The 27,415-nt window shown below is 64.8% G+C and overlaps 3 protein-coding genes, 2 long non-coding RNA genes and 1 pseudogene across 7 annotated transcripts in view; 4 read left to right on the forward strand and 2 right to left on the reverse strand.

Annotated features, from left to right (window-relative positions):
* BSCL2 (BSCL2 lipid droplet biogenesis associated, seipin) overlaps window positions 1–8,783 on the forward strand; it is a 10,848-nt gene extending 2,065 nt beyond the window's left edge. The window contains exons 3-9 of the mRNA XM_084502305.1: window positions 3,269–3,412; window positions 5,512–5,646; window positions 5,731–5,828; window positions 6,681–6,795; window positions 7,525–7,573; window positions 7,664–7,735; window positions 8,526–8,783. Coding sequence (XP_084358431.1) covers window positions 3,269–3,412; window positions 5,512–5,646; window positions 5,731–5,828; window positions 6,681–6,795; window positions 7,525–7,573; window positions 7,664–7,735; window positions 8,526–8,668 — 756 coding nt within the window. The 3' untranslated portion in view covers window positions 8,669–8,783. The remainder of the gene's footprint in view (window positions 1–3,268; window positions 3,413–5,511; window positions 5,647–5,730; window positions 5,829–6,680; window positions 6,796–7,524; window positions 7,574–7,663; window positions 7,736–8,525) is intronic.
* LOC311426139 lies at window positions 356–3,020 on the forward strand. The gene is made up of 3 exons (XR_014686603.1): window positions 356–414; window positions 1,409–1,490; window positions 2,999–3,020. It is a non-coding gene; the product is annotated as an uncharacterized lncRNA (long non-coding RNA).
* Window positions 8,784–10,515: 1,732 nt separating the features above from the next.
* UQCC3 (ubiquinol-cytochrome c reductase complex assembly factor 3) lies at window positions 10,516–12,535 on the reverse strand. Of its 2 annotated transcripts, XM_084502310.1 has the most exons (3): window positions 12,141–12,535; window positions 11,893–12,026; window positions 10,516–10,650 (listed from the first exon to the last, which is right to left on the reverse strand). In XM_084502310.1, the coding sequence occupies exons 1-2, from the start codon at window positions 12,291–12,293 to the stop codon at window positions 11,895–11,897; spliced, it is 285 nt and encodes a 94-aa protein (XP_084358436.1). In that variant the 5' UTR covers window positions 12,294–12,535; the 3' UTR covers window positions 10,516–10,650; window positions 11,893–11,894. The 2 variants fall into 2 exon arrangements, with proteins under 2 accessions (XP_084358436.1, XP_084358435.1); XM_084502309.1 differs by lacking the exons at window positions 11,893–12,026; window positions 12,141–12,535 and adding an exon at window positions 11,631–11,842.
* A 360-nt stretch (window positions 12,536–12,895) lies between these two features.
* Window positions 12,896–13,865, reverse strand: LOC311426142. The gene is made up of 2 exons (XR_014686604.1): window positions 13,747–13,865; window positions 12,896–13,376 (listed from the first exon to the last, which is right to left on the reverse strand). It is a non-coding gene; the product is annotated as an uncharacterized lncRNA (long non-coding RNA).
* A 2,409-nt stretch (window positions 13,866–16,274) lies between these two features.
* Window positions 16,275–21,485, forward strand: LOC311426127 (integrator complex subunit 5 pseudogene; annotated as a pseudogene). The gene is made up of 3 exons (XR_014698863.1): window positions 16,275–16,370; window positions 17,675–17,935; window positions 18,422–21,485. The product of XR_014698863.1 is annotated as an integrator complex subunit 5 pseudogene (transcript).
* Window positions 21,486–24,258: 2,773 nt separating this feature from the next.
* On the forward strand, window positions 24,259–27,263 carry LOC311426143 (DNA-directed RNA polymerase II subunit RPB7-like; the record flags this gene model as incomplete). Its single annotated transcript, XM_084502311.1, is given in 5 exon segments — window positions 24,259–24,270; window positions 25,070–25,100; window positions 25,103–25,178; window positions 26,671–26,987; window positions 27,173–27,263. Coding segments are annotated over 4 exon segments (303 nt in total). The 3' UTR covers window positions 26,855–26,987; window positions 27,173–27,263.
* Window positions 27,264–27,415: the final 152 nt, after the last annotated feature.

Genomic DNA, 27,415 nt, shown 5'->3' on the forward strand with positions numbered 1-27,415 from the left:
GCTCCCTATAGTGCTATGGGGCAGAACACAGCTATGGGGCAGGACTCATCTATGGGGCAGGACAAATCTATGGGGCAGGATCCAGACTCCCTACCCCACTGTGGGGCAGGACACATCTATGGGGCACCCCCCCAACCTCACCACCCTTTTTATCCTCAGCTCCCATGGGGGCCGCCCCACAGCGGGGCCTGGACCTCGGGACCCCCGCCGGGGGGGCCCGGCCCCACTGGTGCCGTGGGTCCGGGAGGCGGCGGCCGCCGTGGGGCTGGGGCTGCGTCGGGCGGCGCTGCGGGGAGCCGTGGGGCTGAGCGCGGGGCTGCTGCTGCTGTGGGGCTCCGTCTTCCTCTACGGCAGCTTCTACTACGCCTACATGCCCGCCGCCTGCTTCGTCGCCCCCGTGCACTACAGCTTCAGGTGGGGGGGGGGGGGGGGAATTGGGGGGGGGTGGGGGAGGGGTTGGGGGGGTGTGGGGGGGGGTGTGGGGGGGGGTGTAGGGGGGGGTGTGGGGGGGGGTGGGAGGGGGATATGGGGGGGGGAAAGGGGGGGATATGGGGGGATATGGGGGGGGAGGGGGGTGGGGGGTGTGGAGGGGTGTGGGGGGGGTGTGGGGGGGGTGTGTGTGTGGGGGGAGGGGCATATGGGGGGGGGTATGGGGGGGAATGGGGGGAAAAGGGGGGATATGGGGGGGAATGGGGGGGGTGGGAGGGGGATATAGGGGGGGAGGGGGGGGGTCTAGGGGGGACATGGGGGGGGGACATGGGGGGATATGGGGGGGGAGGGGGGGGGGTGTGGGGGGGGGTGGGGGGGGTGTAGGGGGGACATGGGGGGGGTGGGAGGGGGATATGGGGGGGAATGGGGGGATATGGGGGGGGAGGAGGGGTGTGGGGGGGAGGGGAGGGTGTGGGGGTGTGTGTGGGGGGAGGGGGATATGGGGGGGGAGGGGGGGGAATGGGGGGAAATGGGGGGGGTGACGGGGGGGTGGGGGGGGTGAGAGGGGGTGGGGGGCAATGGGGGTCTGGGGGGGATGGGGGGTGAGGGCGGATATGGGGGGGGTGGGGAGGGGGGGAGGGGTGAGGGGGAAGAGGGATGTGGGGGGGGTGTGAGGGGGTGTGGGGTGGAGGGGGGACTTGGGGGGGGAGGGGGAGGGTGTGGGGGGTGTGTGTGGGGGGGAGGGGGGACAAGGGTGTAAGGGGGGGGGAATGGGGGAAATGGGGGGGTGGGGGGGGTTGTGGGGGTCTGGGGGCTGTGGGGGGGTTATGGGGGGGGGCTGTGGGGTGTGGGAGGGTCATGGGGGGCTATGGAGGGGCCATGGGGGGGGTCATGGGGGTCTGGGGGTCATGGGGGGGGGCTATGGGGTGTGGGGGGGTCGTGGGGGGGGGGCGTGGTGTGAGCTGTGCCCCCCCCCCAGGACCGACTGCACCCCGCGTGGCGCTGAGCTCTGCTCCTTCCCCACCGCCAACGTCTCCCTGCTCAGAGCCAACAGGGAGAGGGTGAGGGGGGGGGAGGGGCGGGGGGGTGGGGGGGGTGGGGTGGGTGGGGGGGGTGGGGGTGGGTGGGAGGGGGGGCCAGGGGGAATTGGGGGGGGGCTTGGGGGGGGTGTTGGGGGTGGGGGGGGGGGCAGCTGGGGGTCACTTGGCGTCACTGGGGGTCATTGGGGGTCACTGGGGGTCACTTGAGGGTCACTGGGGGTCACTTGGGGGTCACTGGGGGGTCACTGGGGGGGTCACTTGGGGTCATTGGGGGTCACTGGGGGTCACTGGGGGGTCCCAGGGGGTCACTGGGGGGTTGCCAGGGGGTCCCCCCCCATGGGTCCCAGGGGTCACTTGGGGGTCACACCGTGGGTGCTGGGGGTCCCATGGGTGTCACCACGTGTCCCCTGGCACCCATGGGTGCTGTGTGTGTCCCACGTGTCCCATGACACCCATGGGTGCTGTGGGTCTCAGGTCTCACCACAGGTCTCATGGTGGGTCTCATGGGTGCTGTGTGTCCCATGGGTCTCACGGTGGATCCTATGGGTGCTGTGGCACCCATGGGTGCTCCCCCCCAGGCACTGTCCCCGGGCCAGCTGTGGGTCCCATGGGTGCTGTGGGTCTCAGGTCTCACCATGGGTCTCACTGCATGTCCCACGTGTCCCCTGGCACCCATGGGTGCTGTGTGTGTCCCGTGGCACCCATGGGTGCTGTGTGTGTCCCAGGGCACCCATGGGTGCTGTGTGTGTCCTGTGGCACCTATGGGTGCTCTGTGTTTCCCACGTGTCCCATGGCACCCATGGGTCTCACCTCACGTCCCGTGGCACCCATGGGTGCTGTGGGTCTCAGGTCTCACCATGGGTCTTACCGCGTGTCCCACGTGTCCTGTGGCACCCATGGGTGCTGTGTGTGTCCCACGTGTCCCATGACACCCATGGGTGCTGTGGGTCTCAGGTCTCACCACAGGTCTCATGGTGGGTCTCATGGGTGCTGTGTGTCCCATGGGTCTCACGGTGGATCCTATGGGTGCTGTGGCACCCATGGGTGCTCCCCCCCAGGCACTGTCCCCGGGCCAGCTGTGGGTCCCATGGGTGCTGTGGGTCTCAGGTCTCACCATGGGTCTCACTGCATGTCCCACGTGTCCCCTGGCACCCATGGGTGCTGTGTGTGTCCCGTGGCACCCATGGGTGCTGTGTGTGTCCCAGGGCACCCATGGGTGCTGTGTGTGTCCTGTGGCACCTATGGGTGCTCTGTGTTTCCCACGTGTCCCATGGCACCCATGGGTCTCACCTCACGTCCCGTGGCACCCATGGGTGCTGTGGGTCTCAGGTCTCACCATGGGTCTTACCGCGTGTCCCACGTGTCCTGTGGCACCCATGGGTGCTGTGTGTGTCCCATGACACCCATGGGTGCTGTGGGTCTCAGGTCTCACCACAGGTCTCATGGTGGGTCTCATGGGTGCTGTGTGTCCCATGGGTCTCACGGTGGATCCTATGGGTGCTGTGGCACCCATGGGTGCTCCCCCCCAGGCGCTGTCCCCGGGCCAGCTGTGGGTCCCATGGGTCTCACCTTGGGTCCCATGGGTGCTGTGGGTCTCAGGTCTCACCACGGGTCTCACGGTGGATCCCACGTGTCCCCTGGCACCCATGGGTGCTGTGTGTGTCCCGTGGCACCCATGGGTGCTGTGGGTCTCAGGTCTCACCACAGGTCTCATGGTGGGTCCCATGGGTGCTGTGTGTCCCATGGGTCTCACGGTGGATCCTATGGGTGCTGTGGCACCCATGGGTGCTCCCCCCCAGGCGCTGTCCCCGGGCCAGCTGTACCGCATCGCCCTGGAGCTGGAGGTCCCGGAGTCGCCCCCCAACCGGCAGCTGGGGATGTTCCTGGTGGTCGCCACCTGCTACACGCGGGGGGGCCGCGCCGTCGCCTCCGCCACCCGCGCCGTGAGTGATGACCTCAGCGATGACGTCATCGCCGGGCCGGTGACGTCATCGCCGGGGGGGGTGATGTCATCATGGGGCAATGAGGTCACGGCCCCAGCGGGCCCGGTTCCGGGTTGGTCCTTTTTTTGGGGGTGGGAGGGGAGCGGTGATGTCATCACCCGAGTGATGATGTCATAGCTGGAGTGATGACGTCATCCTCAGAGTGATGATGTCATCCGTGAAGTGGTGACGTCACTTCCTTTCCCACCATGCCTTGCCAATAGGGTGCTGGGGGGTGGGGGGGGGCCTTCAGCTGGAGCACCCGGCCCCGGTGTGGGTGATGTCACCCTGAGTGATGATGTCATACACTGAGTGATGACGTCACACACTGACCAATGACGTCACGCCTCCCTGATGATGTCACACCCCTCCCCTTCCCCCCCCAACACCCCTCCACCTCCCAACCCCATTGACGCTATAACACCCTGGGGCGATGACATCACACCCCGGGATGATGACATCACACCCTAACGATGACGTCACACCCTAACGATGACGTCACACCCTGGTGATGACGTCACACCCCCATGACAACCTCACTCCCCTCCCCTTCCCCCCCAACACCCCTCCACCTCCTGTCCTGCCCCAACCCCTATGCCACTATAACACCCCGGGGCGATGACGTCACACCCCGGGGCGATGACATCACACCCTAACGATGATGTCACACCCCTAATGATGACGTCACACCTCCCAGACGCCATCACCCCCCTCCCCTTCCCCCCCAACACCCCACCACCTCCCAACCCCCATGCCACTATAACACCCTGGGGCGATGACATCACACCCTGGGATGATGACATCACACCCTGGGGTGATGACGTCACACCCTGGCGATGACATCACACCCTGGCGATGACGTCACACCCCTAACAATGACGTCACACCCCTCCTCTTTCCCCCAACACCCCACCACCTCCTGTCCTGCCCCAACCCCATTGACGCTATAACACCCCGGGGCGATGACATCACACCTCCCTGATGACGTCACGCTCCTAACGATGACGTCACGCCCCCCCTGATGACGTCACACCCCTAATGATGACGTCACACCCCCCAGACGCCATCACCCCCCTCCCCTTTCCCCCCAACACCCCATCACCTCCCAACCCCCATGACACTATAACACCCTGGGGCGATGACATCACACCCTGGGGTGATGATGTCACACCCCTAACAATGATGTCACACCTCCCTGATGACGTCACACCCCTCCCCTTCCCCCCAACACCCCTCCACCTCCTGTCCTGCCCCAACCCCATTGACGCTATAACACCCCGGGGCGATGACGTCACACCCTGGGGTGATGACATCACCCCCTGGTGATGACGTCACACCCTAACGATGACATCACACCCTAACGATGACGTCACACCCCTAACAATGACGTCACACCCCTCCTCTTCCCCCCCAACACCCCTCCACCTCCCAACCCCATTGACACTATAACACCCCGGGGCGATGACATCACACCCCGGTGATGACATCACGCCCCCCCTGATGACGTCACACCCCTAATGATGACGTCACACCCCCCAGACGCCATCACCCCCCTCCCCTTCCCCCCCAACACCCCACCACCTCCCAACCCCCATGGACACTATAACACCCCGGGGCGATGACATCACACCCTGGGATGATGACATCACCCCCTGGGGTGATGACGTCACACCCTGGCGATGACATCACACCCTGGTGATGACGTCACACCCCTAACAATGACCTCACACCCCTCCCCTTCCCCCCAACACCCCACCACCTCCTGTCCTGCCCCAACCCCATTGACGCTATAACACCCCGGGGCGATGACATCACACCTCCCTGATGACGTCACGCTCCTAACGATGACGTCACGCCCCCCCTGATGACGTCACACCCCTAATGATGACGTCACACCCCCCAGACGCCATCACCCCCCTCCCCTTTCCCCCCAACACCCCACCACCTCCCAACCCCCATGGACACTATAACACCCCGGGGCGATGACGTCACCCCCTAACGATGACGTCACGCTCCTAACGATGACGTCACGCCCCCCCTGATGACGTCACCGCCCACAGGCCATGCTGCGGTACCGCTCGGGGCTGCTGCGGGCGCTGGAGGCGGTGGCGCTGGCCGGGCTCTTCCTGGCGGGGGCGGCCGAGCAGAAGCAGACGCTGGAGGTGGAGCTGAGCCCCGCCTACCGCGAGGACCCGGTGAGGGGGCGGGGCTTAGCATCAAAGGGGCGGGGCTCATTTGCATGGCCACGCCCCCTTGTGACGTCATTTGTCACCACCCAGTACGCCCCCACCCTGGGCGCCCTCCTGGAGATCCGCAGCCGCCGCCTGCAGCTCTACGGGGCCCGGCTGCGAGTCCACGCCCACTTCAGCGGCCTCCGGTAGGACACGCCCACAGCCCCCAGGACACGCCCACTTCCCCCAGGCCACGCCCCGTTTCCCTAGGCCACGCCCCTTCAGTGGACACGCCCATCAGACACGCCCATGATAGGCAACACCCACCTGGAGCTGCCCACCACACTGGTCTTCCACCCCCCTGGCCACGCCCACATCCCCCAGGCCACGCCCACATCAATCAGGCCACGCCCCGTTTCCCTAGGCCACGCCCCTTCTGTGGGCACGCCCATTAGACACGCCCATAATAAGTCACACCCACGTGGAGCTGCCCACCCCACTGGTCTTCCCCCATCCCCAGGCCACGCCCACATGCCCCAGGCCACGCCCACACCCCCCTGGCCACACCCCTTCTGTGGACACGCCCACCAGACACGCCCATAATAGGACACGCCCCCCCCAGGATATTGCGATATGACCCCCCTATTGTGATGCCCTCCATCCCAATAACCCCCCCTATCATGATATCTGCCCCCCTATCGCAATACAACCCCCCTGCTATGACACCCCCAGTGCCGCTAAGCCCCTCCTCTCGCGATAGCCCCGCCCCATCACGATATAAGCCCCTATCGCGATACAACCCCCCTGATGCGACACCCCCCATGCCTCTAAGCCCCTCCTATCGCAATAACTGCCCCCATATCACGATACAACCCCCCTGCTATGACAGACCCCATGCCGCTAAGCCCCTCCTATCGCGATAGCCCCGCTCATATCACGATATAACCCCCCTATCGCGATACAAACGCCCTGATATGACACCCCCCATGCCTCTAACCCCCTCCTATCGCGATAACTGCCCCCATATCGCGATATAAACCCTCTCCCCCCCCCCCCAGGTACCTGCTGTACCACTTCCCGCTCACCTCGGCCCTGCTCGGCATCGCCACCAACTTCGCCTTCCTGGCGGCGCTGCTGCTGCTGGGCTGCGCCAAGGGGAGGGGCCACGCCTCGGTGGGCGGGGCTTAAAGGGGAGGGGCGAAAAGGGGGTGGGGCTAAAGGGGGAGGGGCTACAGGGGGTGGGGCTACAGGGGGTGGTGTTGGGGGATATGGGGGCAGGGGGGCATGGGGGGGACAGGGGGATATGGGGGGATTTGGGGAAATTTGGGGAGATTTTGGGACATTTGGGGGGATTTGGGGACATTTGGGGTCAGGGGAACAGGGATTTGGGACACTTGGGGACAATTTGGGGTCAGGGGGCAGATTTGGAGGGATTTGGGGAGATTTGGGGGGATTTGGATGGATTTGGGGTCAGGGGGACTGGGACTTGGGAAGATTTGGGAACATTTTGGGGACATTTGGGGGGATTTGGGAAGGTTTTGGGGAGGTGGAGCCATTTGGGGACATTTTGGGGCCATTTGGGGCCATTTTGGGACACTTGGGGGGGATTTGGGGACATTTGGGGCCATTTGGGACCATTTGGGGTCAAGGGGACAGGGTTTTGGGGCCATTTGCGGCCATTTTGGGACCATTTGGGGCCATTTGTGGCCATTTTGGGCCATTTTTGGGCTGATTCTGGGCCATTTTGGGGGGATTTGGGGCCATTTTGGGGCCATTTGGGGCCATTTTGGGGGGATTTGTGGCCATTTTGTGGCCATTTGGGGCCATTTTGGGGGGATTTGGGGCCATTTTGGGGCAATTTGGGGCCATTTTGGGTCAGGCTGTTCCCATTTCCCCCCCCAGGCCGCCCCCCCCAGGCGCTCTCCATTCCCCGGGACCACGGAGGACCCCGGTGGGTGAGGGGGGAGGGGATGGGGGGGGGTTGGGGGGGGGGAAATTTTGGGGACCCCCCCCCTAAATCCTTCCTCTCCCCCCCCTCCAGGTGCTGCCCCCCCCGAGGAGGTGGGGGCTGGGGGCGGGGCCGAGGATGACGCGGAGGGGGCGGAGCCTGGAGGTGAAGGGGGCGGGGCTTAATTTTTCTTGGGGGGGGGGTCCCTAAATATTTGGGGGGGGTGGGGGGTATTTTTTTTTGGGGGGGGGGGCACAAAATTGGGGGTCTTGGGGGGGGTGGCCCATGGGGGGGGGTCAATGGGGGGGGGTCCCATAATTGGGGGCGGGTCCCATATTTTTTGGGGGGGTCCCATTTTGGGGGGGGGTCCCATAATTGGGGGGGGGTCCCATTTTGGGGGTCCCCATTTTGGGGGGGGTCTCCCATATTTTGGGGGGGGTCCTTCCAGTTTGGGGGGGGTTCCCACCTTTTTATGGGGTCCCACATTTGGGGGGGTTCCCTATTTTTTTGGGGGGGGTCCCACAATTTCTGGGGGGGTCTCGGGTCTCCTATTTCTGGGGGGGGGGGGGTCCCTCATCATTTTGGGGGGGGGTCCTCATGACTTCGGGGGTCCCCATAATTTGGGGTGGGGGTCTCCTATTTCGGGGGGGGTCCCATATTTTGGAGGGGTCCCATATTTTTTGGGGGGGCGGTCCCCATATTTCTGGGGGGTGTTCCCTATATTTTGGGGGGGGGGGTCCCCATATTTGGGGGGGTTGTCCCCTATATTTTTTGGGGTGTGTCCCATATTTTTTTGGGGGTGTTCCCCATATTTTGGGGGGGGTGTCCCATATTTTTTGGGGGGGTCCCATATTTTTTTGGGGGGTGTCCCCTATATTTTTGGGGGCAGAACCCCCATTTTTGGGGCATTCCCCCCTTTTTCCCCCCCCCCATCTCCCCCCTCCCCCTCCCGCAGCCCCCGATCCCACAGCGCCTTCCCCCCCCGCCGATGACATCACCGCCGCCGATGACGTCAGCGATGACGTCACTGCCGCCAACGATGACGTCACCACCGTGCCTGCGCCCCTCCGGCAGCGCCACCTCTGCTCCAGCTCCTGAGCCCCCCCCCCCCCCCCCCCCGGGACCCCCCCACCCCAAAATTTGGAACATTCCTGCACCCCCCCCCCGCTGCCGGGGGCAATAAAAGAGCCCGGCCCCATGGGGCTGCCCCATAGCCTGGCCCCATAGCCTTGTCCTATAGCCCTGCCCCATAGATCGGCCCTATAACTGTGCCCCACAGCCCTGCCCCATAGCCTTGTCCTATAGCCCTGCCCCATAGCCGTGCCCCATAGCTCTGCCCCATAGCTCTGCCCCATAGCCTTATCCTATATCACTGCCCCATAGCCCTGCCCCATAGCTCTGCCCCATAGCTGTGCCCTATAACCTTATCCTATAGCTCTGCCCCATAGCCTTATCCAATATCACTGCCCCATGGGTCTGTCCCACAGCCCTGCCCCATAGATCAGCCCCATAACCTTATCCTATAGCCCTGCCCCATAACTACACCCCACAGCCCTGCCCCATAGCTCAGCCCCATAACTGTGCCCTATAACTGTGCCCCACAACCCTGCCCCATAGCCTTATCCTATAGCCCTGCCCCATAACCCTGCCCCATAGCTCTGCCCTATATTCCTACCCCATAGCTCAGCCCCATGGGGCTGCCCCATAGCCCTGCCCCATAGCCTTGTCCTGTAGCCCTGCCCCATAGATCGGCCCTATAACTGTGCCCCACAGCCCTGCCCCATAGCCTTATCCTATAGCCCTGCCCCATAGCCGTGCCCCATAGCTCTGCCCCATAGATTGGCCCCATAGCCTTATCCTATATCACTGCCCCATAGCCCTGCCCCATAGCTGTGCCCTATAACCTTATCCTATAGCTCTGCCCCATAGCCTTATCCAATATCACTGCCCCATGGGTCTGCCCCACAGCCCTGCCCCATAGATCAGCCCCATAACCTTATCCTATAGCCCTGCCCCATAACTACACCCCACAGCCCTGCCCCATAGCTCAGCCCCATAACTGTGCCCTATAACTGTGCCCCACAACCCTGCCCCATAGCCTTATCCTATAGCCCTGCCCCATAACCCTGCCCTATATTCCTACCCCATAGCTCAGCCCCATGGGTCTGCCCCATAGCCCTGCCCCACAGCCTTATCCTACAGACCTGCCCTATAGCTGTGCCCTATAACCCTGCCCTATAGCCCAGCCCCATAACCTTATCCTATAGCCGTGCCCCATAGCCCAGCCCCACAGGTCTGCCCCATAGCTCTGCCCCATAACCTTATCCTACAGCCTGGCCCCATAGCTGTGTCCCATAACCCTGCCCTATAGCCCAGCCCCATAGCCCTGCCCCATAGCGCTGCCCAGTTCCCCCAGTGCCATTCCCAGCTGCACTGGGGCAGTCCCCACTTGCCCCATGCAGTTCCCAGTTACACCGGGACCACTTCCAGTTGCCCCAGCACCGCTCCCAGTTACCCCAGTGCCATTCCCAGTTACCCCAGTGCTGCTCCCAGTTATAGCACTGTCATTCCCAGTTACCCCAGCACTCCCAGTTACCACAGCACAGCTCCCAGTTACCCCAGTGCCATTCCCAGTTACACTGGGACCATTCCCAGTTACCCCAGTGCTGCTCCCAGTTATCCCAGTGTCATTCCCAGTTACCCCAGCACTCCCAGTTACCACAGTACAGCTCCCAGTTACCCCAGTGCCATTCCAGTTACACCAGCACTCCCAGTTACACCAGGACCATTCCCAGTTACACCAGCACTGCTCCTAGTTACACTGGGACCATTCCCAGTTATCCCAGTGCCATTCCCAGTTACCCCGGGACCCCTCCCAGTTACCCCAGCCACGGAGGGGCGGGGCCAGGGCGAATGAAGGGGGCGGGGCTTGGAGCCCCCAAAGCTCAGGGGTCAGCCGGCGCCTTTATTGGGGTCAAAGGTCAGAGGTCAGGGGTCAGAGGTCAGCCGGGGGTCGGGCTCCTTCCGCTGCTGCTTCCCCACCGGGTCCACCAGGATGACCACGCCCCACGCGGCCACGCCTACAAGGGGAGGAGCCACAGTGAGGCCACGCCCCCTTCCCGTCACCACGGCAACGCCCCCTCCCGTCTCCATGGCAACCCCAGCCCCTCCCTCGCCCCACCGCCAGGCCCCGCCCCCGTTGCCGTGGCAACCCATAGGCCCCGCCCCTTCCTCACCCCAGCACCACGGCTCCACCCCGTTGCCCTGGCAACCCCTGCGGCCCCGCCCCCGCTGTCCTGGCAACCCCATCAGCCCCGCCCCCGTTGCCTTGGCAACCTCCTAGCCCCGCCCCCGTTGCTAGGACAACTCCCGCCCCCCTCAGCCCCACCCCCGTTACCCCGGCAACCCCTCAGCCCCGCCCCCGTTGCCCCGGCAACCCCTTTGGCCACGCCCCCATTGCCCGGGCAACTCCCGCCCCTTCTCCCTGCGGCCCCACCCCGTTGCCCTGGCAACCCCTCGGGCCCTCCCCTTTTACCCTGGCAACCCCCTGGGCCCCACCCCCGTTGCCAGGACAACTCCCGCGCCCCCTCAGCCCCTCCCCCGTTACCCCGGCAACCCCTCAGCCCCGCCCCCGTTGCTGGGGCAACTCCCGCGCCCCCTGAGCCCCACCCCCGTTACCCTGGCAACTCCTTTGACCCCTCCCCCGTTACCCTGGCAACTCCCGCGCCCCCCTCAGCCCCGCCCCCGTTACCCTGGAAACCCCTTCGGCCCCACCCCCGTCACCCCGGCAACCCCTAAGCCCCGCCCCCGTTGCCAGGACAACTCCCGCGCCCCCTCAGCCCCGCCCCTGTTACCCCGGCAACCCCTTCGGCTCCACTTCCGTTGCCAAGCAACTCCCGCCCTTTCTACCTGTGGCCCCACCCCGTTGCCCTGGCAACCCCCCGGGCCCCACCCCCGTTACCCTGGCAACTCCCGCTCCCCCTCAGCCCCTCCCCCGTTGCCCCGGCAACCCCTTTGACCCCTCCCCCGTCGCCCCGGCACCCCCCCGGTCCCCTCTCACTGATGGCGGCGGTGATCTGGGCGATTTCGGCCATCCCGGGCGCCACCCCCCTGCGCATGGCGGCCCGCGGCCCGCGGTAGATCCAGAGCCCGGCCGCCAGCAGCCCGAGCCCCCCCAGCAGGCGGCAGGCCCAGCACCCGCCGGGGCCCCGGGGCCCGCCCGCCGCCGCCGCCGCCCCCTGCCCGCCTTCCGCCATTGCCGGAAGCGGAAGTGACGCCGCGCCCTCACCCCCCTCCCCCCCCGCGTGAGGTCCCCGCCGGGCCTTCACTTCCGCCAGGGCACCGGGCGCCGCGCCACGTTCTCGTCGGTCTCCGCCGCCTCCCGCAGCGCCTCCAGCGCCAGCTCCGTGAGGCGGCGCCGCTGCTGCAGCAGCTCCGGGCTCACCTCGGGCAGGGCCTGGAGGGGGAAAGGGGGGGTTTGGGGGGGGGGCAGGGCGGGCACCGGCTCGGTTCCGGTTTCCTCCGTGCCCCGTTTCCGGTTCCTTTCCTCCTCCCTGCTCCCCCCCCTCACCTTCAGGGCCTCCCGGCGCCGGTCCTCGCCCGCCGCCACCGCGCCCCACAGCAGCGCCCCCAGGGCCACCGGCAGCGAGCCCCAGAGCAGGGCCCGAGCCCAGCGCCGAGCGGCCTCCATGGTGCTGGGGGCGTAGAGAGGGGCCGGAACCATAGAGAGGAGGGCTGGGGGTCATAGAGAGGGGGTGGAGGAGTAAAGGGAGGGGTCGGAACCATAGAGAGGGGTTGTAGGAGCATAGAGAGGAGGGCTTGGAACCATAAAGGGGTTGGAGGACCAGGGAGTGGAGGACTGGGAACCATAGAGAGGGACCTGTGGCCCTTATAGAGGGGCTGGAAACCATAGAGAGGGGCTGGAGGACCAAAGAGAGGGCTCAGAACCATAGAGGGGTTGGAGGACCATAGAAAGGGGCTGCAGGACCAGAGAGAGGAGGACGGGGAACCATAGAGAGGGCGTGGCAAACCATAGAGAGGTGCCTGTGGCCCTTATAGAGTGGGAGGGCAGAGCGGCCCTGGAGGACCAGGGGCTGGGTGGCAGCTTTGGGGGAACAGTGGGGCAGTTTGGGGGCGCTATGGGGCTGGGAACCCTTCTATGGGGCTGAGCATTGAGCTATGGGGCTGAGCGCTGATAGGGGACAGCCCCACAGCATCCTATGGGGCTGGGCACCCTTATAGGGCGGCCCCAAGTCCCCCTATGGGGCTGAGTGCCCTTCTGGGGCTGCCCCACACCTCCCTAGGGGACTCGGTGCCCTTATGGGGCTGGGCTCCCAGATTCATTTTTTTTTTTAATAATTTATTCACGAGAATAGAACAAACTGTTAGGATTTGTCCAAGTTGCACCCTTCCACATCTACACACTGCTGCCACCGCGTTTTCCAGGTTTCGTACACCTCCAGGAACGCATCCACACTCCGTGTGGATGACTCCGTGGCGATCAAAAAAGCAAATTATCATGGATTTTGGCTTGGGTTTGCTCGTTCTTTCTTTCTTGGGGCGCAGGGAAGCAGGGCTGTGCCATTCTGGGCTCTGCCGCTTCCTCTCCGGGTCAGGTTCAAACCCCCACAGTCCTGCCACCGGTCACTGCATTGTCCAAAAAGTCGGGTTCCTCATAAAGTCATCAGCCATCTCTTGTGAGCCTCTTTGCCCGTTTTACCCAGCTTCACGCAAAATTTGATGGCGGATCGCTGCTGCAGCAAACGCTCCATGATTCTGCGTGAGGAGAATCTCCCCTCAGGGACACCTGTGGAGAAACAACGGGTGTGAGACAGCGGCCGGGGGAGGGTTTGGGGCCTCGAGGGGGTTCTGGGGGGAGCCCCTGTCCCGGCACGTGAGGGTAGGACCGGCGGAGGAGGCCGCAGGCACCGAAGACTTCGCGCCGGGCGCTGCTCTGCCTCCGAACATCACAGGGCCGGGCACGGAACCGCCCGGGCCTGCCAAGAACTGGAGGCCCCAACCCCAAAAACACTGTTTTCCACCCCAAAAAAAAACACTTTCGACCCCATAAATCCCCCCCATGCCCCACAAATCCCCCCCGTGCCTCACAACCGCCCCCCGGCCCCACAACCCTCGGTTCCGCCCCTCCCCGCACGGAGCCGCCGTCCCCTGCGCACCTCGCTCACAAAATGGCCGCGGAGCCGCCGCGCAGCGGCTTTTATAGGGCGGCCGCCGCGCGCGCGCCGCCCCTTGGCCAATCAGCGGCGGCGGCGCGCGGAGACGTCCAATGGGAAGCGAGCGGCGCCGTCTTGAAAAGGAAAGGGGCGGGGTTAAGGCGGGCGCCGGAAGTGGATTGGGATAAGGGGGGAAAAGGAACCGGCCGCGGGCGGTGACCGCGAGCCGGGGGTTCCGGGGGCGAGTGGACCCTGATGGACCAAAACGGCCCCAAATGGACCCAAAAGGAGCCAAGTGGCCCCGAAGTGCCCCTAAATTGCCCCAAACGGCGCCAAATTGCTTCAAAGGGACCAACATAGCCCCAAATGGGCATAAATGGACTCAAATGGACCCAGACAGCTCCAAATGGCCCCAAATGGGCACAAAAGGCCCCAAATGGGTCCAAATTACCCCAAATTGCCCCAACCGGCCCCAAACGACCCCAAATTGCCCCAAACTATACAAAACGGCTATACAAAACTATAAAAAACTAAAAAAAAATATACAAAACAGGCACACATCTCCCAAATGGCCCCAAACAGCTCCAAATGGCCGCAAACAGGCACAAAAGGCCCCGAATAGGCCTGATTTACCCCAAATGCCCCCAAATTGTCCCAAACAGCTCAAAATTGTCCCAAAGGGACCAAAAGAGCCCCAAACAGGCACAAATGAACCCAAATGGCCTCAAAAAGCTCCAAATTGCCATAAACAAGCACAAAAGGCCCCCAAAAGGCCCAGATTCCCCCAAATACCCCCAGATTGCCCCGGTGGAGTAATAATTCGTGTCGAGCAGATGGTTGATATTAATAAAGAAAGTTGATATTTGTAAAGAAGTGACAAACTATATTTATACAGCAAAACGATTAATATTCAATTAACCCTATACATATTAATTACCCAAACCCATCTACTCTCGCTTTCTATGCTAATTAGCTTATCAATCCTTGCACTTTTCACCATGCTAAAGTTGGCTAAATCAGTTGTTTTTTTGCTAAAGAATGCCGATTTGGCTGAATCGGTTGTTTTCCGAGCTGCAGGAACGCCGATTTGGCTCAAGTTAGCTCAAATTTCAGCCTAACTGAAGGTCAAAGGATAGCGGGATGTTTTAATTAAAAAGATGCTCCAACGTAGCAGAAAATCGACAGATAACAAGACGTCGTCTATTTTGTTCTCATTATATTTTAATTACAAGTTTTACTCTATCCTAAGGTGAATTTATACAATATCAGATCCAAGAAGGGGGATTCAGGAGATGCCACGCCGTTTGGGGTTGCTGTTCTCCAGATGTTAAGGCCTGGAAGTTGCTGTTTTTGACTTAAAGGATTAAAGCTTTTTGACTTAAAGTTGCCTTCAAGTTTGACGTAAAGATTCAAGTTTTTTGACTTTAGTTTTTTGACTGAAGGGATTGTTTGTTCTGATTGTACCTCTCTATAGGTGTTCATATGGATGGGTGTACCTGGGTTTAGTCTGTAAAAGGAAATGTAAAATGTAACAACAAAAAAAAAAAAAGTAAAAATAAAAATTCTGTATATTTTAGCAAGTTTCATGTTCGTGTGTGTGTCTTGGTAGAGCAATGACTTCCCATGCACCCAGCGCTGTTTACTTGCTTTTTATAAATATTTCTATATTCAGATTTAGTTGTATCCTCATTTATAACAGAGGGGTGTTTTTTTATTATTTATTTATTTTAGGGGGGCTGGTTTTGGGGTGTTTTTTCCTGTTTTGGGGGGTGTTTCTTTGCCTTTTTTTTTTTTCTTTTGTTTTGGAGGTATGTTTCTTGTTCCTTTTGGGGTGATTTTTGCTGTTTTGGAGGTGTCTTTTCCTGTTTTGGGGATAGTTTCGCTGTTTTGGGGCAGGTTTCTGCTATTTTGGGGCTGCTTTTTGCTATTTCTGGAGTGTTTTTTTTTTTTTTTTTGCCTTTTTTTTTGTTGTTTTCCTGTTTTGGGGGTATGTTTCTTGCTGTTTTTGTGTGCTTTTTTTTTTTTTTTTTTTTTTTTTTTCTGCGTTGGGGGCGTTTTTTCTGTTTTGGGGTCTGATTTCTCCTGTTTTGGGGCTGTTTTTCCTGTTTGGGGACCGTTCTTTGCTCTTTTTGGGCTGCTTTTTGCTATTTTTGCGCTGCTTTTTGCTCTTTTTGCCCTGCTTTTTGCTATTTTCGGGCTGGTTTTTGCTCTTTTTGGGCTGGTTTTTGCTCTTTTTGCCCTGCTTTTTGCTCCTTTTGGGCTGGTTTTTGCTCTTTTTGCCCTGCTTTTTCTCTTTTTGCGCTGCTTTTTCTCTTTTTTTGGGCTGCTTTTTCTCTTTTGGGGCTGCTTTTTCGCTTTTTGCCCTGCTTTTTGCTCTTTTTGGGCTGGTTTTTCTCTTTTTAGGCTGCTTTTCGCTCTTTTTGCCCTGCTTTTCGCTCTTTCTGCCCCGTTTCTTTATCTGCGTTTCCGGGGGGGAAGCTTTTGGCGGTGACACCGGAAGCTCCGTTCCGGGAGGGGCGCGGTGAGGCTCTGCGCATGCGCCCCGCGCGCAGCCCGCGGCCCGGCCCCGCCATGTCGGCGCTCTGCGACCCCCCCGGGGCCGCCAGCCCCCCCCGGCCGCCCCTCAGGTACCCCCGGGACCCCCCCGGGACCCCCCAAAAAACCCCGGGACCCCCCCCCCAGACCCTTCTGAACTCCACGACCCCCCCCCGGTCCCCTCCAGGACTCCGGGACCCCCCGGGACCCCCCCGGGACCCCCCCGAGATCCCCCAAAAACCCCGGGACCCCCCCTCAGAACCCCGGGACCCCCCCCCGGGACCCCCCCGAGATCCCCCAAAACACCGGGACCCCCCCAAAAAAAACGGGACCCCCCGGAGCCCCCCCAGGACTCCGGGACCCCCCCGAGAGCCCCCAGGACCCCCAAAAACCCCGGGACCCCCCCCAAAACCCCCGGGACCCCGCCTCGAACGCCCCCGAGCCCCCCCGGAGCCCCCCCAGGACTCCAGGATCCCCCCAGGACCCCCCCCGGGACCCCCCAAAACCCCCCGAGACCCCCCCGGGACCCCCCAAAACCCCAGGACCCCACCCCAAAAAAAAAACGGGACCCCCCGGAGCCCCCCCAGGACTCCGGGACCCCCCTGAAACCTCCCGGGACCCCCAAAAACCCCGGGACCCCCCCCAAAAAAAACCCCGAGATCCCCCAAAAACCCCCGGGACCCCCCAGGATCCCCCCGGGTGCCCCCCAAGACCCCCTCGGCCCCCCCCCATTAACTCCCCCCCCTCTTCCTTAACCTCTCTCCCCCTTTCTCCCCCCCCCTTCCTACGCCCCCCTTTTATCCCCCCCCTTTTACCCCCCCCTTCTCACCCCCCCGTACCCCCCCCGTTCATTTCACCCCCCCATTACCCCCCCAATTACCCCATTACCCCCCCATTAACCCCCAATTACCCCCCATTAACCCTTTTTCTCCCCCTTTCTGCCCCCATTAACCCTTTATCTCCCACCTTATCCCCCCATTACCCCCCCCATTAACCCTTTATCCCCTTTTCTCCCCCCAATACCCCCCCAATTACCCATTTACCCCCCCATTACCCCCCCGTTAACCCTTTCTCCCCCCATAACCCCCCCAATTAACCCTTTCTCCCCCCTTTCTCCCCCTTTTCTCCCCCCAATACCCCCCCAATTACCCCTTTACCCCCCCATTACCCCCATTACCCCCCCAATTAACCCTTTCTCCCCCCATTACCCCCCATTACCCCCCCATTAACCCTTTCTTTCCCCCTTACCCCCCCAATTACCCCTTTACCCCCCCCATTACCCCCATTACCCCCCCAATTAACCCTTTCTCCCCCTTTTCTCCCCCCAATTACCCCCTTACCCCCCCAATTACCCCTCTTACCCCCCAATTAACCCCTTTCTCTCCCCCCCCCGCAGCCCCCAGGAGCTGGCCCAGGAGATCAAAGCCTTCCTCAGCGGCTCGGACCCTGCTCAGGGCACCCCCTTGCCCCCCCCGGAGCACGCCCGCTGCGCCCTGCGCCTCCTGCGCCGCCTGCCCCCCGCCCGCCACGCCGTCCTGCACCACCTCGCCGGCGTCTTCGACCACCAAGTCTGCGCCCACCTCCGCCACCGGGGGGACCCCCAAAACCCCCCCGGGACCCCCCTCAACCCCCCCGGATCCCTCCTAAACCCCCCCGGGTCCCTCATCACCCCCCCCGGATCCCTCATCACCCCCCCCGGCTCCCATCTCCCCCCCTCCGGCTCCCACCTCCCCCCCTCCAGCTCCCTCATCACCCCCCCAGGCGCCCCCCACCCCACCTCAAGACCCCCCCACAGCGCCCCAGGCGCCCCCCACCCCACCCCAGCCACCCTTCTAACCCCCCCAGGCGCCCCCCACCCCACCCCGTTACCCCCCCACACCACCCCAGGAACCCTTCTAACCCCCCCATTACCCCCCCACTCCACCCCATTACCCCCCCACCCCACCCCATTACCCCCCTTAACCCCCCAACTCCCCCCTTTACCCCCCCAACTCCCCCCTTTACCCCCCCAACTCCCCCCTTTACCCCCCCAACTCCCCCCTTTACCCCCCCAACTCCCCTCTTTACCCCCCCAACTCCCCTCTTTACCCCCCCAACCCCCTCATTTCCCCCCCCAACCCCCCCCTTTCCCCTCGGCCGCCCCCCCGGGGGCTCTGGTGGAGGTGGTGCGGGAGGCTCGCCGCTCCCTCTCCTCCCTGGTGCGCTCCAAACCCGCCGCCTGGGCCCCAGTGGTGGCCAGTTGGGCTGTGGAGTTACTGGGCCAGCTCAGCAGCCGCTACGCCGGCCGCCACGGGGCCCGGGGGCTCAACGAACTCCTCCAGCTCTGGACGGGCTGCGAGGCCACCAGGACCCTGCTGGAGCTCTACGGGCAGTGTTTCGGGGCCCTTTTGGGGTCTTGCCCCGACGCCTGCGTCGCCGCCCTGCTGGACACCTCCCTGCAGCACTCCCCCCACTTCGACTGGGTGGTGGCGCACGTCGGGGGGGCTTTCCCCGGGACCATCATCAGCAGGGTGCTGGCTTGCGGGTTAAAGGATTACTGCGCCCACCTCGAAGCCCCCGGGGGGGGTTCGGGGGTCTCGGCGCCCCCGTTAGGGCCCGGGGGGGCCCCCAAATTGGCCTCGGTGGTGGGCATTTTGGGGCACCTGGCGTCGCGCCACGGGGCCAGCATCAGGCAGGAGCTGCTGAGGCTTTTCCACGCCAGCTTAGCCCCCGGCGGGGGGGCCCGGGGGGGCGTGGGGTTCCTCTTGCAGCTGGCCCTGCTGTCCCCCCCGCTTTTGGGGGCGGTTTGGGGGGAGCTGGTGGCCGCCCTCACCCCCCCCGTGCTGGCCCAGCTCCACCAACGCTTCGCCCCCCTCCCCCGCGAGGAGCTGGAGGGGCTGGGGGGGGTCCTGGTGAGGCTGCTGGGGCAGACCTCGGCGGGGGCCCCCCGCACCCTGCGCTTCCTTCTGGACACCGCCGCCCCCCCCGGGGCTCGCAAGCCCCCCCCCGACGGCCCCGAGGCCGATAATCCCGATAATCCCTTCAATAATCCCGATAATCCCTTCACTAATCCCGATAATCCCTTCAATAATCCCGATAATCCCTTCAGCGACCCCAATAATCCCTTCAGCGACCCCAATATCCCCCCCAGTAACCCCAACAATCCCAGCAACAACCCCAATAATCCCAATAATAACCCCAATATCCCCCCCGCCAACCCTTCCGCCCCTAATCCCACCCCCTCTGCCCCTAATCCCACCCCTACTCCCCATAATCCCACCCTTTCTCCCCATAATCCCACCCTTTCTCCCCATAATCCCACCCCTACCCCCCCTAATCCCACCCCTACCCCCCCTAACCCCACCCCCCCCGCCCCTAATCCCACCCTTTCCCCCCCTAATCCCACCCCCCCGCCCCCTCTCCCGGACGGCGTCCGCGAGGCCTGCGAGCGCCTGCTCTCCCTCCTCCTCCTCCACCTCCAAAAACTGGTGCACGGCCGGGGAGGGGGTGCTGCTGGGGGGGTAGGGGTGGGGGGGGGCAACCCCGGAGACCCCCCCCCTCGCCCCATCCCCTTTTTGGAAGCTCTCCGCGGCCGGGAGCGCGACCTTTGCCTGGAAGCTCTCCGCCTGGACCCCAAGCGCTCCCTTTGGCTCCACCAGCTCCTGGGGCTCCTGGCCGTCTACGCCGCCCCCCACGGCCCCCCCGAGGCTTTCTTCCACCTCCTGGCGCTGGCCACGACCCCCCAGCAGCTCGCCTTGGCCACCCAGCTCCACGCCGTGCTGGCCCCCAGCCTCGCCGACCTCCCCGCCGCCGCCGCCGCCGCCTGCGTCCGCCGCATCCACGCCGGGGCCTTGGCCCCCCCCCAGCTCTCCAGATTGCTCCGGAACCTCTCCTTCCTCATCGCAGCCACCCCGGAGGATCCTTTGGGCTCCCAGCTGGGCGCGGAATTGGGGCAAAACCTCCCGGAATTGGCTCAACTCTTGTTGCACCCTGATGGAGACGTCGCCGGTGCCGCCGCGCTGCTGCTCTGCGCCCTCCCCGCGCCGCGCTCCCTGCGCCCCGCTCAGCTCCACGCCGTGCTCCGAGCCGCCGTCCACCACCTCTTCCTCCTCCTCCGCCTCCCCACGGATTTCGGGGACCCCCCCGGCCCCCCCCCAAACTCCGGGACCACCACCCGAGCCTCTTCGTTAGCCCACGGGGCCCGTTTGCTGGAGCGTCTCTGCGCCACCTCGCCGTCGGCCGCCCGCGCCGCTCTCCAGCTCCTGGTGGAAGCCGCGCTCCGGGGGGGCAACGCGGAGCTTTTTGGGGCTTTCGCCCCCCCGGGAGACCCCCCCGAGGACCCCCCCGAGCTGCCCAAACCGCCCTCCAAAGCTTCTTTGCTGGACGCCAACCGCCGCTTCGCCGCCGCCGTCGACTTCCCCGGCGGCGTCTGCTCCGTTTTCCACGCGGGGGTGATCGGAGAGGGGCTCAAAACCCCCCCCGGCCCCCCCCGGCACCCCCAGCACCGAATTTCCCGCAACACCCAAACTTTTTTGGGCGTCCTCCTGCGCTGCTGCCGCGCCGCCGACCCCGCTTCCCCCCCCGGCACCCTTGGGTGCGAGGGGCCCCAAGCCGTGGCGGCCGCTTTGGTGGAAGCCGTGTGCCCCTGGGCGGCGGGGGGGGACCCGGCTTGGCCCCCCCAAGACGACCCGGGCCGGGGGGGCAGCTTGGAGAGGGACCTGGGGGTCTTGAGGCGCTTCCGCCAGCACCCCCTCCTCTTCCCCTTGCTGCGGGTGGTGGCCGCGGGGAGACCCCCGGTGCTGGCCCGCTGCTGGCCGGTGCTGAGGGGTTTGCTGGCCACCTTGGTAGCCCACTGGGACGCCTGCAGGGAGCCTTCGGCCTCCTCCTCGCCCTGGCACCTTCGGGCGTCGTGCGCCCTGGTGGGCTGCCTGGCCGAGGGGGCGATGCTGCCCCCCGTGCTGGGCAAGGCGCAGGAGCTGTTCCCCCGCCTGGCGCCCTTCGAGGTGAAGCTGCTGCTGCTCAGCCTCTGGGGTTACCTGAGGGAACAAGGAGGGGGGTCTTTAAATCCTCGGGGGGGGCCAGCTCGGGTCCCCCAGCGGCGAGCCGGGGGGGGTTCGGGGAGGGAAGGGGAATTGGGGGATCCCGGGGGGTGCCTGGCGGCGCTGCACAGCGTGCTGCATCGCAACGTGGGCAGCCTGGGGGTGCTGGCGGGGAGGTTTCGGACATAGGGGGGGGATAAAAGGGGGCTGGGGGGGGCTGGGAGGACCTAAAAGGGGGCTGGGGGGGGCTGGGGGCAGCCAAAGGGGGGCTAAAGTGGGTCTGGGGGCACCCATGGGTGCTGCATCGCAACGTGGGCAGCCTCGGGGTGCTGGCGGGGAGGTTTCGGACCTAGGGGGGGGATAAAAGGGGGCTGGGGGGGGCTGGGAGTACCTAAAAAGGGGGCTGGGGGGGGCTGGGAGGACCTAAAAGGGGGCTGGGGGGGGTCTTGGAGTACCTAAAAAGGGGCTGGGGGGGGCTGGGGGGTCTTGGAGGGGTCTGGGGGCACCCAAAGGGGGCCTCCAGGAAGCCAAAAGGGGGCTAAAATGGGTCTGGGGGCACCCAAAAGGGGTCTGGGGGGGTCTGGGAGTACCTAAAGTGGGTCTGGGGGCAGCCAAAAGGGGTCTGGGGGGGTCTTGGAGGGGTCAGGGGGCAGCTCTGGGGGTCTCAGGGCAGCCAAAAAGGTGTTTGGGGGGGGTCTGGGGGCACCCATGGGTGCTGCATCGCAACGTGGGCAGCCTGGGGGTGCTGGCGGGGAGGTTTCGGACATAGGGGGGGGATAAAAGGGGGCTGGGGGGGGCTGGGAGGACCTAAAAGGGGTCTGGGGGGGTCTTGGAGTACCTAAAAGGGGGCTGGGGGCACCCAAAGGGGGCCTCTGGGCAGCCAAAGGGGGGTTAAAGGGGGTTTGGGGGCATCCAAAGGGGTCTGGGAGTACCTAAAAGGGGTCTGGGGGGGCTGGGAGTAGCTAAAAGGGGGCTGGGGGCACTCAAAATGGGTCTGGGGGGGTCTGGGAGTACCTAAAGTGGGCCTGGGGGCACCCAAAGGGGGTCTCAGGGCACCCAAAATGGGTCTGGGGGTGTCTCTGAGTACCTAAAGTGGGTCTGGGGGCAGCCAAAAGGGGTCTGGGGGGGTCTTGGAGGGGTCAGGGGGCAGCTCTGGGGGTCTCAGGGTAGCCCAAAAGGGGTTTGGGGGGGGTCTGGGGGCACCCATGGGTGCTGCATCGCAACGTGGGCAGCCTGGGGGTGCTGGCGGGGAGGTTTCGGACATAGGGGGGGGATAAAAGGGGGCTGGGGGGGGCTGGGAGTACCTAAAAGGGGGCTGGGGGGGTCTGGGAGTAGCTAAAAGGGGCCTGGGGGCACTCAAAATGGGTCTGGGGGGGTCTTGAAGGGGTCAGGGGGCAGCTCTGGGGGTCTCAGGGCAGCCAAAAAGGGGTTTGGGGGGGGCTGGGGGCACCCATGGGTGCTGGCGGGGGGGTTTGGTACATGGGGGGGGGGCTGGGGGCACCCCAAAAGGGTCTGGGGGGGGGGGGGTTGGGGGTACCCAAACGTCCCCTCGGGGCTGAGCGCGCGGCACCGCTCTGCCGGGAATAATCCCTATGGGATTGTGCCCTGGGAGCCTGTAATCCCACCCAAAACCCCATAATCCCATACAGGGACGCTGTAATCCCACATAAATCCCAATAAATCCCATACAAGGACTCTGTAATCCCATACAGTGAACCTGTAATCCCCCACAAAACCCAATAATCCCATACAACGGCCTTGTAATCCCACGAAAAACCCAATAATCCCACGCGAGGATGCTGTAATCCCACACAAATCCCAATAATCCCATACAAGGACTCTGTAATCCCATACAATGACCCTGTAATCCCACACAAAACCCAATAATCCCACACAAGGAGCCTGTAATCCCGCATAAATCCCAATAATCCCACAGGAGGACCCTGTAATCCCGCATAAATCCCAATAATCCCACACGAGGACCCTGTAATCCCGCATAAATCCCAATAATCCCATTAAATGACCCTGTAAATGATCGCTGAGTTCTGCCTTTATTTTTTGGGGGGGGGTTGGGGGGGGCTGGGGGCACCCAAGGGGGGGCGGGGGGGGGGCTGGGGGCGCCCAACTGGCTCCTGGGGGCACCCGGCGGCTCCCAGTGGCTCCCAGTAGCACCCAGTGGCACCCAAGGGTGCCCGGTGTCACCAAAGGTCACCTAAGGTTACCTAAGGTCACCCAGTCGCACCTGAGGTCACCTGAGGTCACCCAGTGCCTCCCAGTGCCACCCAGCGGCACCCAGTGGCAGTCACCCAAGGGTGCCCGGTGGCACCCAGGAGCTGTCACCCAGTGTCCCCCAGTGTCCTCCAGTATCTCCCAGTGCCTCCCAGTGCCTCCCAGTATCCCCCAGTACCCCCCAGTGTCCCCCCAGTGTCTCCCAGTATCCCCCAGTACCCTCCAGTATCCCCCAGTGCCTCCCAGTATCCTCCCAGTGTCCCCCCAGTATCCCCCAGTGTCTCCCAGTACCCCCCAGTATCCTCCCAGTATCCCCCCAGTACCCCCCAGTATCCCCCAGTGTCTCCCAATAACCCCCAGTGTCCCCTAGTATCCCCCCAGTACCCCTCCAGTACCCCCCAGTATCCCCCCAGTATCCCCCAGTACCCCCCAGTATCCCCCAGTGTCTCCCAGTTCCTCCCAGTCTCAACAGAGGCCAGGCCGCCGGGGGCTCCGCCTCCCTCCCGCCCTCCCCCTGCCAATCACTCCCAGCCGCCCAATCACCGCGCGCCTCCCTCCCTGTGGCCCCGCCCAGAAGCGCCGCGCATGCGCACTCCCCCTCCGCGCCGCAGCGGGGCGGGGCTGGCCAATCGGAGCCGAGCGGGGGCGGGCTGCGGACCAATCAGAGCCGGGCGGGGGTGGGCGGGGCGCGGAGGCCCACTTCCGGTTTGGCGGCGGCGGCGGCGGCGGGAAGATGTTCTATCACGTGAGAGGCGGGGGGCACCGGAAGGGGCTCGGGAGGGACCGGAAGGGCTACGGGGAAACCGGAAGTGTCACGGGAAGAACCGGAAGGGTCACGGGAGGAACCGGAAGGGCTACGGGGGGCACCGGAGGGGTCACGGGGGGCACCGGGGGGGGTCCCGGGGGGCACCGGGGGGTCATGGGGGGCACCGGGACCCTTGGGGGGGCACCGGAGGGGCTTTGGGGGCACCGGAGGGGTCCTGGGGGGCACCGGGAGGGGTCCGGGGGGGTCTGGGAGGGGTCCTGGGGTCACCGGAGGGGGTTGGGGGGGTCCGGGAGGAGTCTGGGGGGGCACCGGGGGCACCGGGAGGCTTCTGGGGGGCACCGGGAGGGTCCTGGGGGGTCCAGGAGGGTCTTGAGGGGGTCTGGGAGGGGTCATAAGGGCACCGGGAGGGATATGGGGGGGTCCTGGGGTCACCGGGGGGAGTTTGGGGGGCACTGGAGGGGTCGGGAGGGGTCGGGGGGTCACCGGGGGGGGGTCTGGGGGGCACCGGGAGGGGTACGGGGGGCACCGGGGGGGCACTGGGGGCACCGGGAGGGTCCTGGGGGGGTCCGGGAGGGTCCTGGGGGGGTCGGGGAGGTCTGGGGGTCACCGGGGGGGCACCGGGAGGGGTACGGGGGGCACCGGGAGGGTCCTGGGGGGGTCCGGGAGGGGTCTGGGGGGGTCTGGGAGGGTCCTGGGGGGGTCTGGGAGGGTCCTGGGTGGGTCCGGGGGGGTCCGGGGGGGTCCCGGTGCCCCCCCCCCGACGGTGCCCCCCCCCCAGATCTCCCTGGAGCACGAGATCCTGCTGCACCCCGCTACTTCGGGCCCAACCTCCTCAACACCGTCAAGCAGAAACTCTTCACCGAGGTCGAGGGCACCTGCACCGGCAAGTACGGCCCCCCCCAAACCCCCCAAATCCCCCCGGTGACCCCCCCACCCCCCCGGGGTCACCCCCACCCCCCCCCGAGTGTCCCCAACCCCCCCCGGGGTGTCACCCCCCCTGTGTCCCCCCATCACCCCCGTATCCCCCCCCCTTGACACCCCTGGGTCCTCCCCGTGCCCCCCCCCCCCGGTGACCCCCCCACCCCCCCGGGGTCACCCCTACCCCCCCCCAGTGTCCCTCCCCCTCCTGGGTCACCCCCCAGTGTCCACCTTGTGTCCCCCCAGCACCCCTGGGTCCCCCCTTGGCACCCCTGTGCCCCCCCCCGTGCCCCCCCATGTCCCTGTGTCCCCCCAATGCCCCCACCCCCCCCAATGCCCCCATGACCCCCCTGTGCCCCCCCCAGTGCCCCCCCATCACCCCCTAGCGTCCTTCTATCCCCCCGGGGCGGTGTCCCAGTGCCCCCCCACTGCCCCCACCCCCCCCCAGTGCCCCCATACCCCCCCCCACGCCCCCCCCCTTAACCCCCCCGTGCCCCCCCACCCCCCAGTGCCCCCCCAGTGCCCCCCCATCCCCCCCCCAGTGTCCCCATATCCCCCCATTGCCCCCCCGGGGCGGTGTCCCAGTGCCCCTATGATGCCCCCACCCCCCCCCAGTGTCCCCCTGGTGCCCCCCCAGTGTCCCCACACCCCCCTGATGTCCCCCCCTTGCCCCCCCAGTGTCCCTGTGCCCCCCCCAGTGCCCCCCCAGTGCCCCCCATCACCCCCCAGTGTCCTTGTATCCCCCCGGGGTGGTGTCCCAGTGCCCCCCGATGCCCCCCCCCACCCCCCAGTGCCCCCCCCAGTGCCCCCCCATCACCCCCCAGTGTCCCCATATCCCCCCATTGCCCCCCCGGCGCGGTGTCCCAGTGCCCCCCACTGCCCCCACCCCCCCCCAGTGCCCCCCACACCCCCCCAGTGCCCCCCACGACCCCCCCATGACCCCCCCATGACTCCCCCGTGCCCCCCCACCCCCCAGTGCCCCCCCATCACTCCCCAGTGTCCTTGTATCCCCCTGGGGGTGGTGTCCCAGTGCCCCCACGCCCCCCCCATGACCCCCCCCGTGCCCCCCCAGTGTCCCTGTGCCCCCCCCAGTGCCCCCCCAGTGCCCCCCATCACCCCCCAGTGTCCTTGTATCCCCCCGGGGCGGTGTCCCAGTGCCCCCCCCAATGCCCCCACCCCCCCCAGTGCCCCCCACGCCCCCCCCACGCCCCCCCACGCCCCCCCCACGACCCCCCCATGTCCCCCCCACAACCCCCAGTGCCCCCCCAGTGCCCCCCATCACTCCCCAGTGTCCCTGTGTCCCCCCCAGTGTCCCCATATCCCCCCATTGCCCCCCCGGGGCGGTGTCCCAGTGCCCCCCCGCTGCCCCCACCCCCCCCCAGTGCCCCCCACACCCCCCCAGTGCCCCCCACGACCCCCCACGACCCCCCCACGACCCCCCCGTGCCCCCCCCCCCCCCAGGCACGGCTTCGTGATCGCGGTGACGACGATCGACAACATCGGGGCGGGCGTCATCCAGCCGGGCCGCGGCTTCGTCCTCTACCCCGTGCGCTACAAGGCCATCGTCTTCCGGCCCTTCAAGGGCGAGGTGGTGGACGCCGTCGTCACCCAGGTCAACAAGGTGACGTCATCGGGGCGGGTGTGACGTCATCAGGGCCCGTGTGACGTCATCGTGGGGCGGTGATGTCATTAGGAGGGTTGGGATGTCGTTAGTAGGGTTGGGATGTCATCAATGGGGCCGGGGTGTGGGCATTGGGGTGGACGCCGTCGTCACCCAGGTCAACAAAATGATGTCATCTGGGCTTGGTGACGTCATCATGAGGGTGTGATGTCATCAGGAGGGGTGTGACGTCATCAACGGGGGTGTGGTGTCATCAGTAGGGTTTGGATGTCGTCAATGGGGCCGGGGTGTGGGCATTGGGGTGGGGGTGTGGGCACTATGGGGGACGCCGTCGTCACCCAGGTCAACAAGGTGACGTCACAGGGGATGGGTGACGTCATCAGGGCCTGTGTGACGTCATCACGGGGTGATGACGTCATTAGGAGGGTTGGGACGTCATCAGTTGGGTTGGGGTGTGGTCATTGGGGCCGGGGTGTGGGCATTGGGGTGGGGGTCTTCTCGTTGTGGTGGACGCCGTTGGCATCCAGGTCAACAAGGTGATGTCATCGGGGATGTATGACGTCATCAGGGCATGTGTGACGTCAT

The sequence above is a fragment of the Aythya ferina genome (genome assembly GCF_964211825.1).
Source record: "Aythya ferina genome assembly, chromosome: 38".
Lineage (NCBI taxonomy): Eukaryota > Metazoa > Chordata > Aves > Anseriformes > Anatidae > Aythya > Aythya ferina.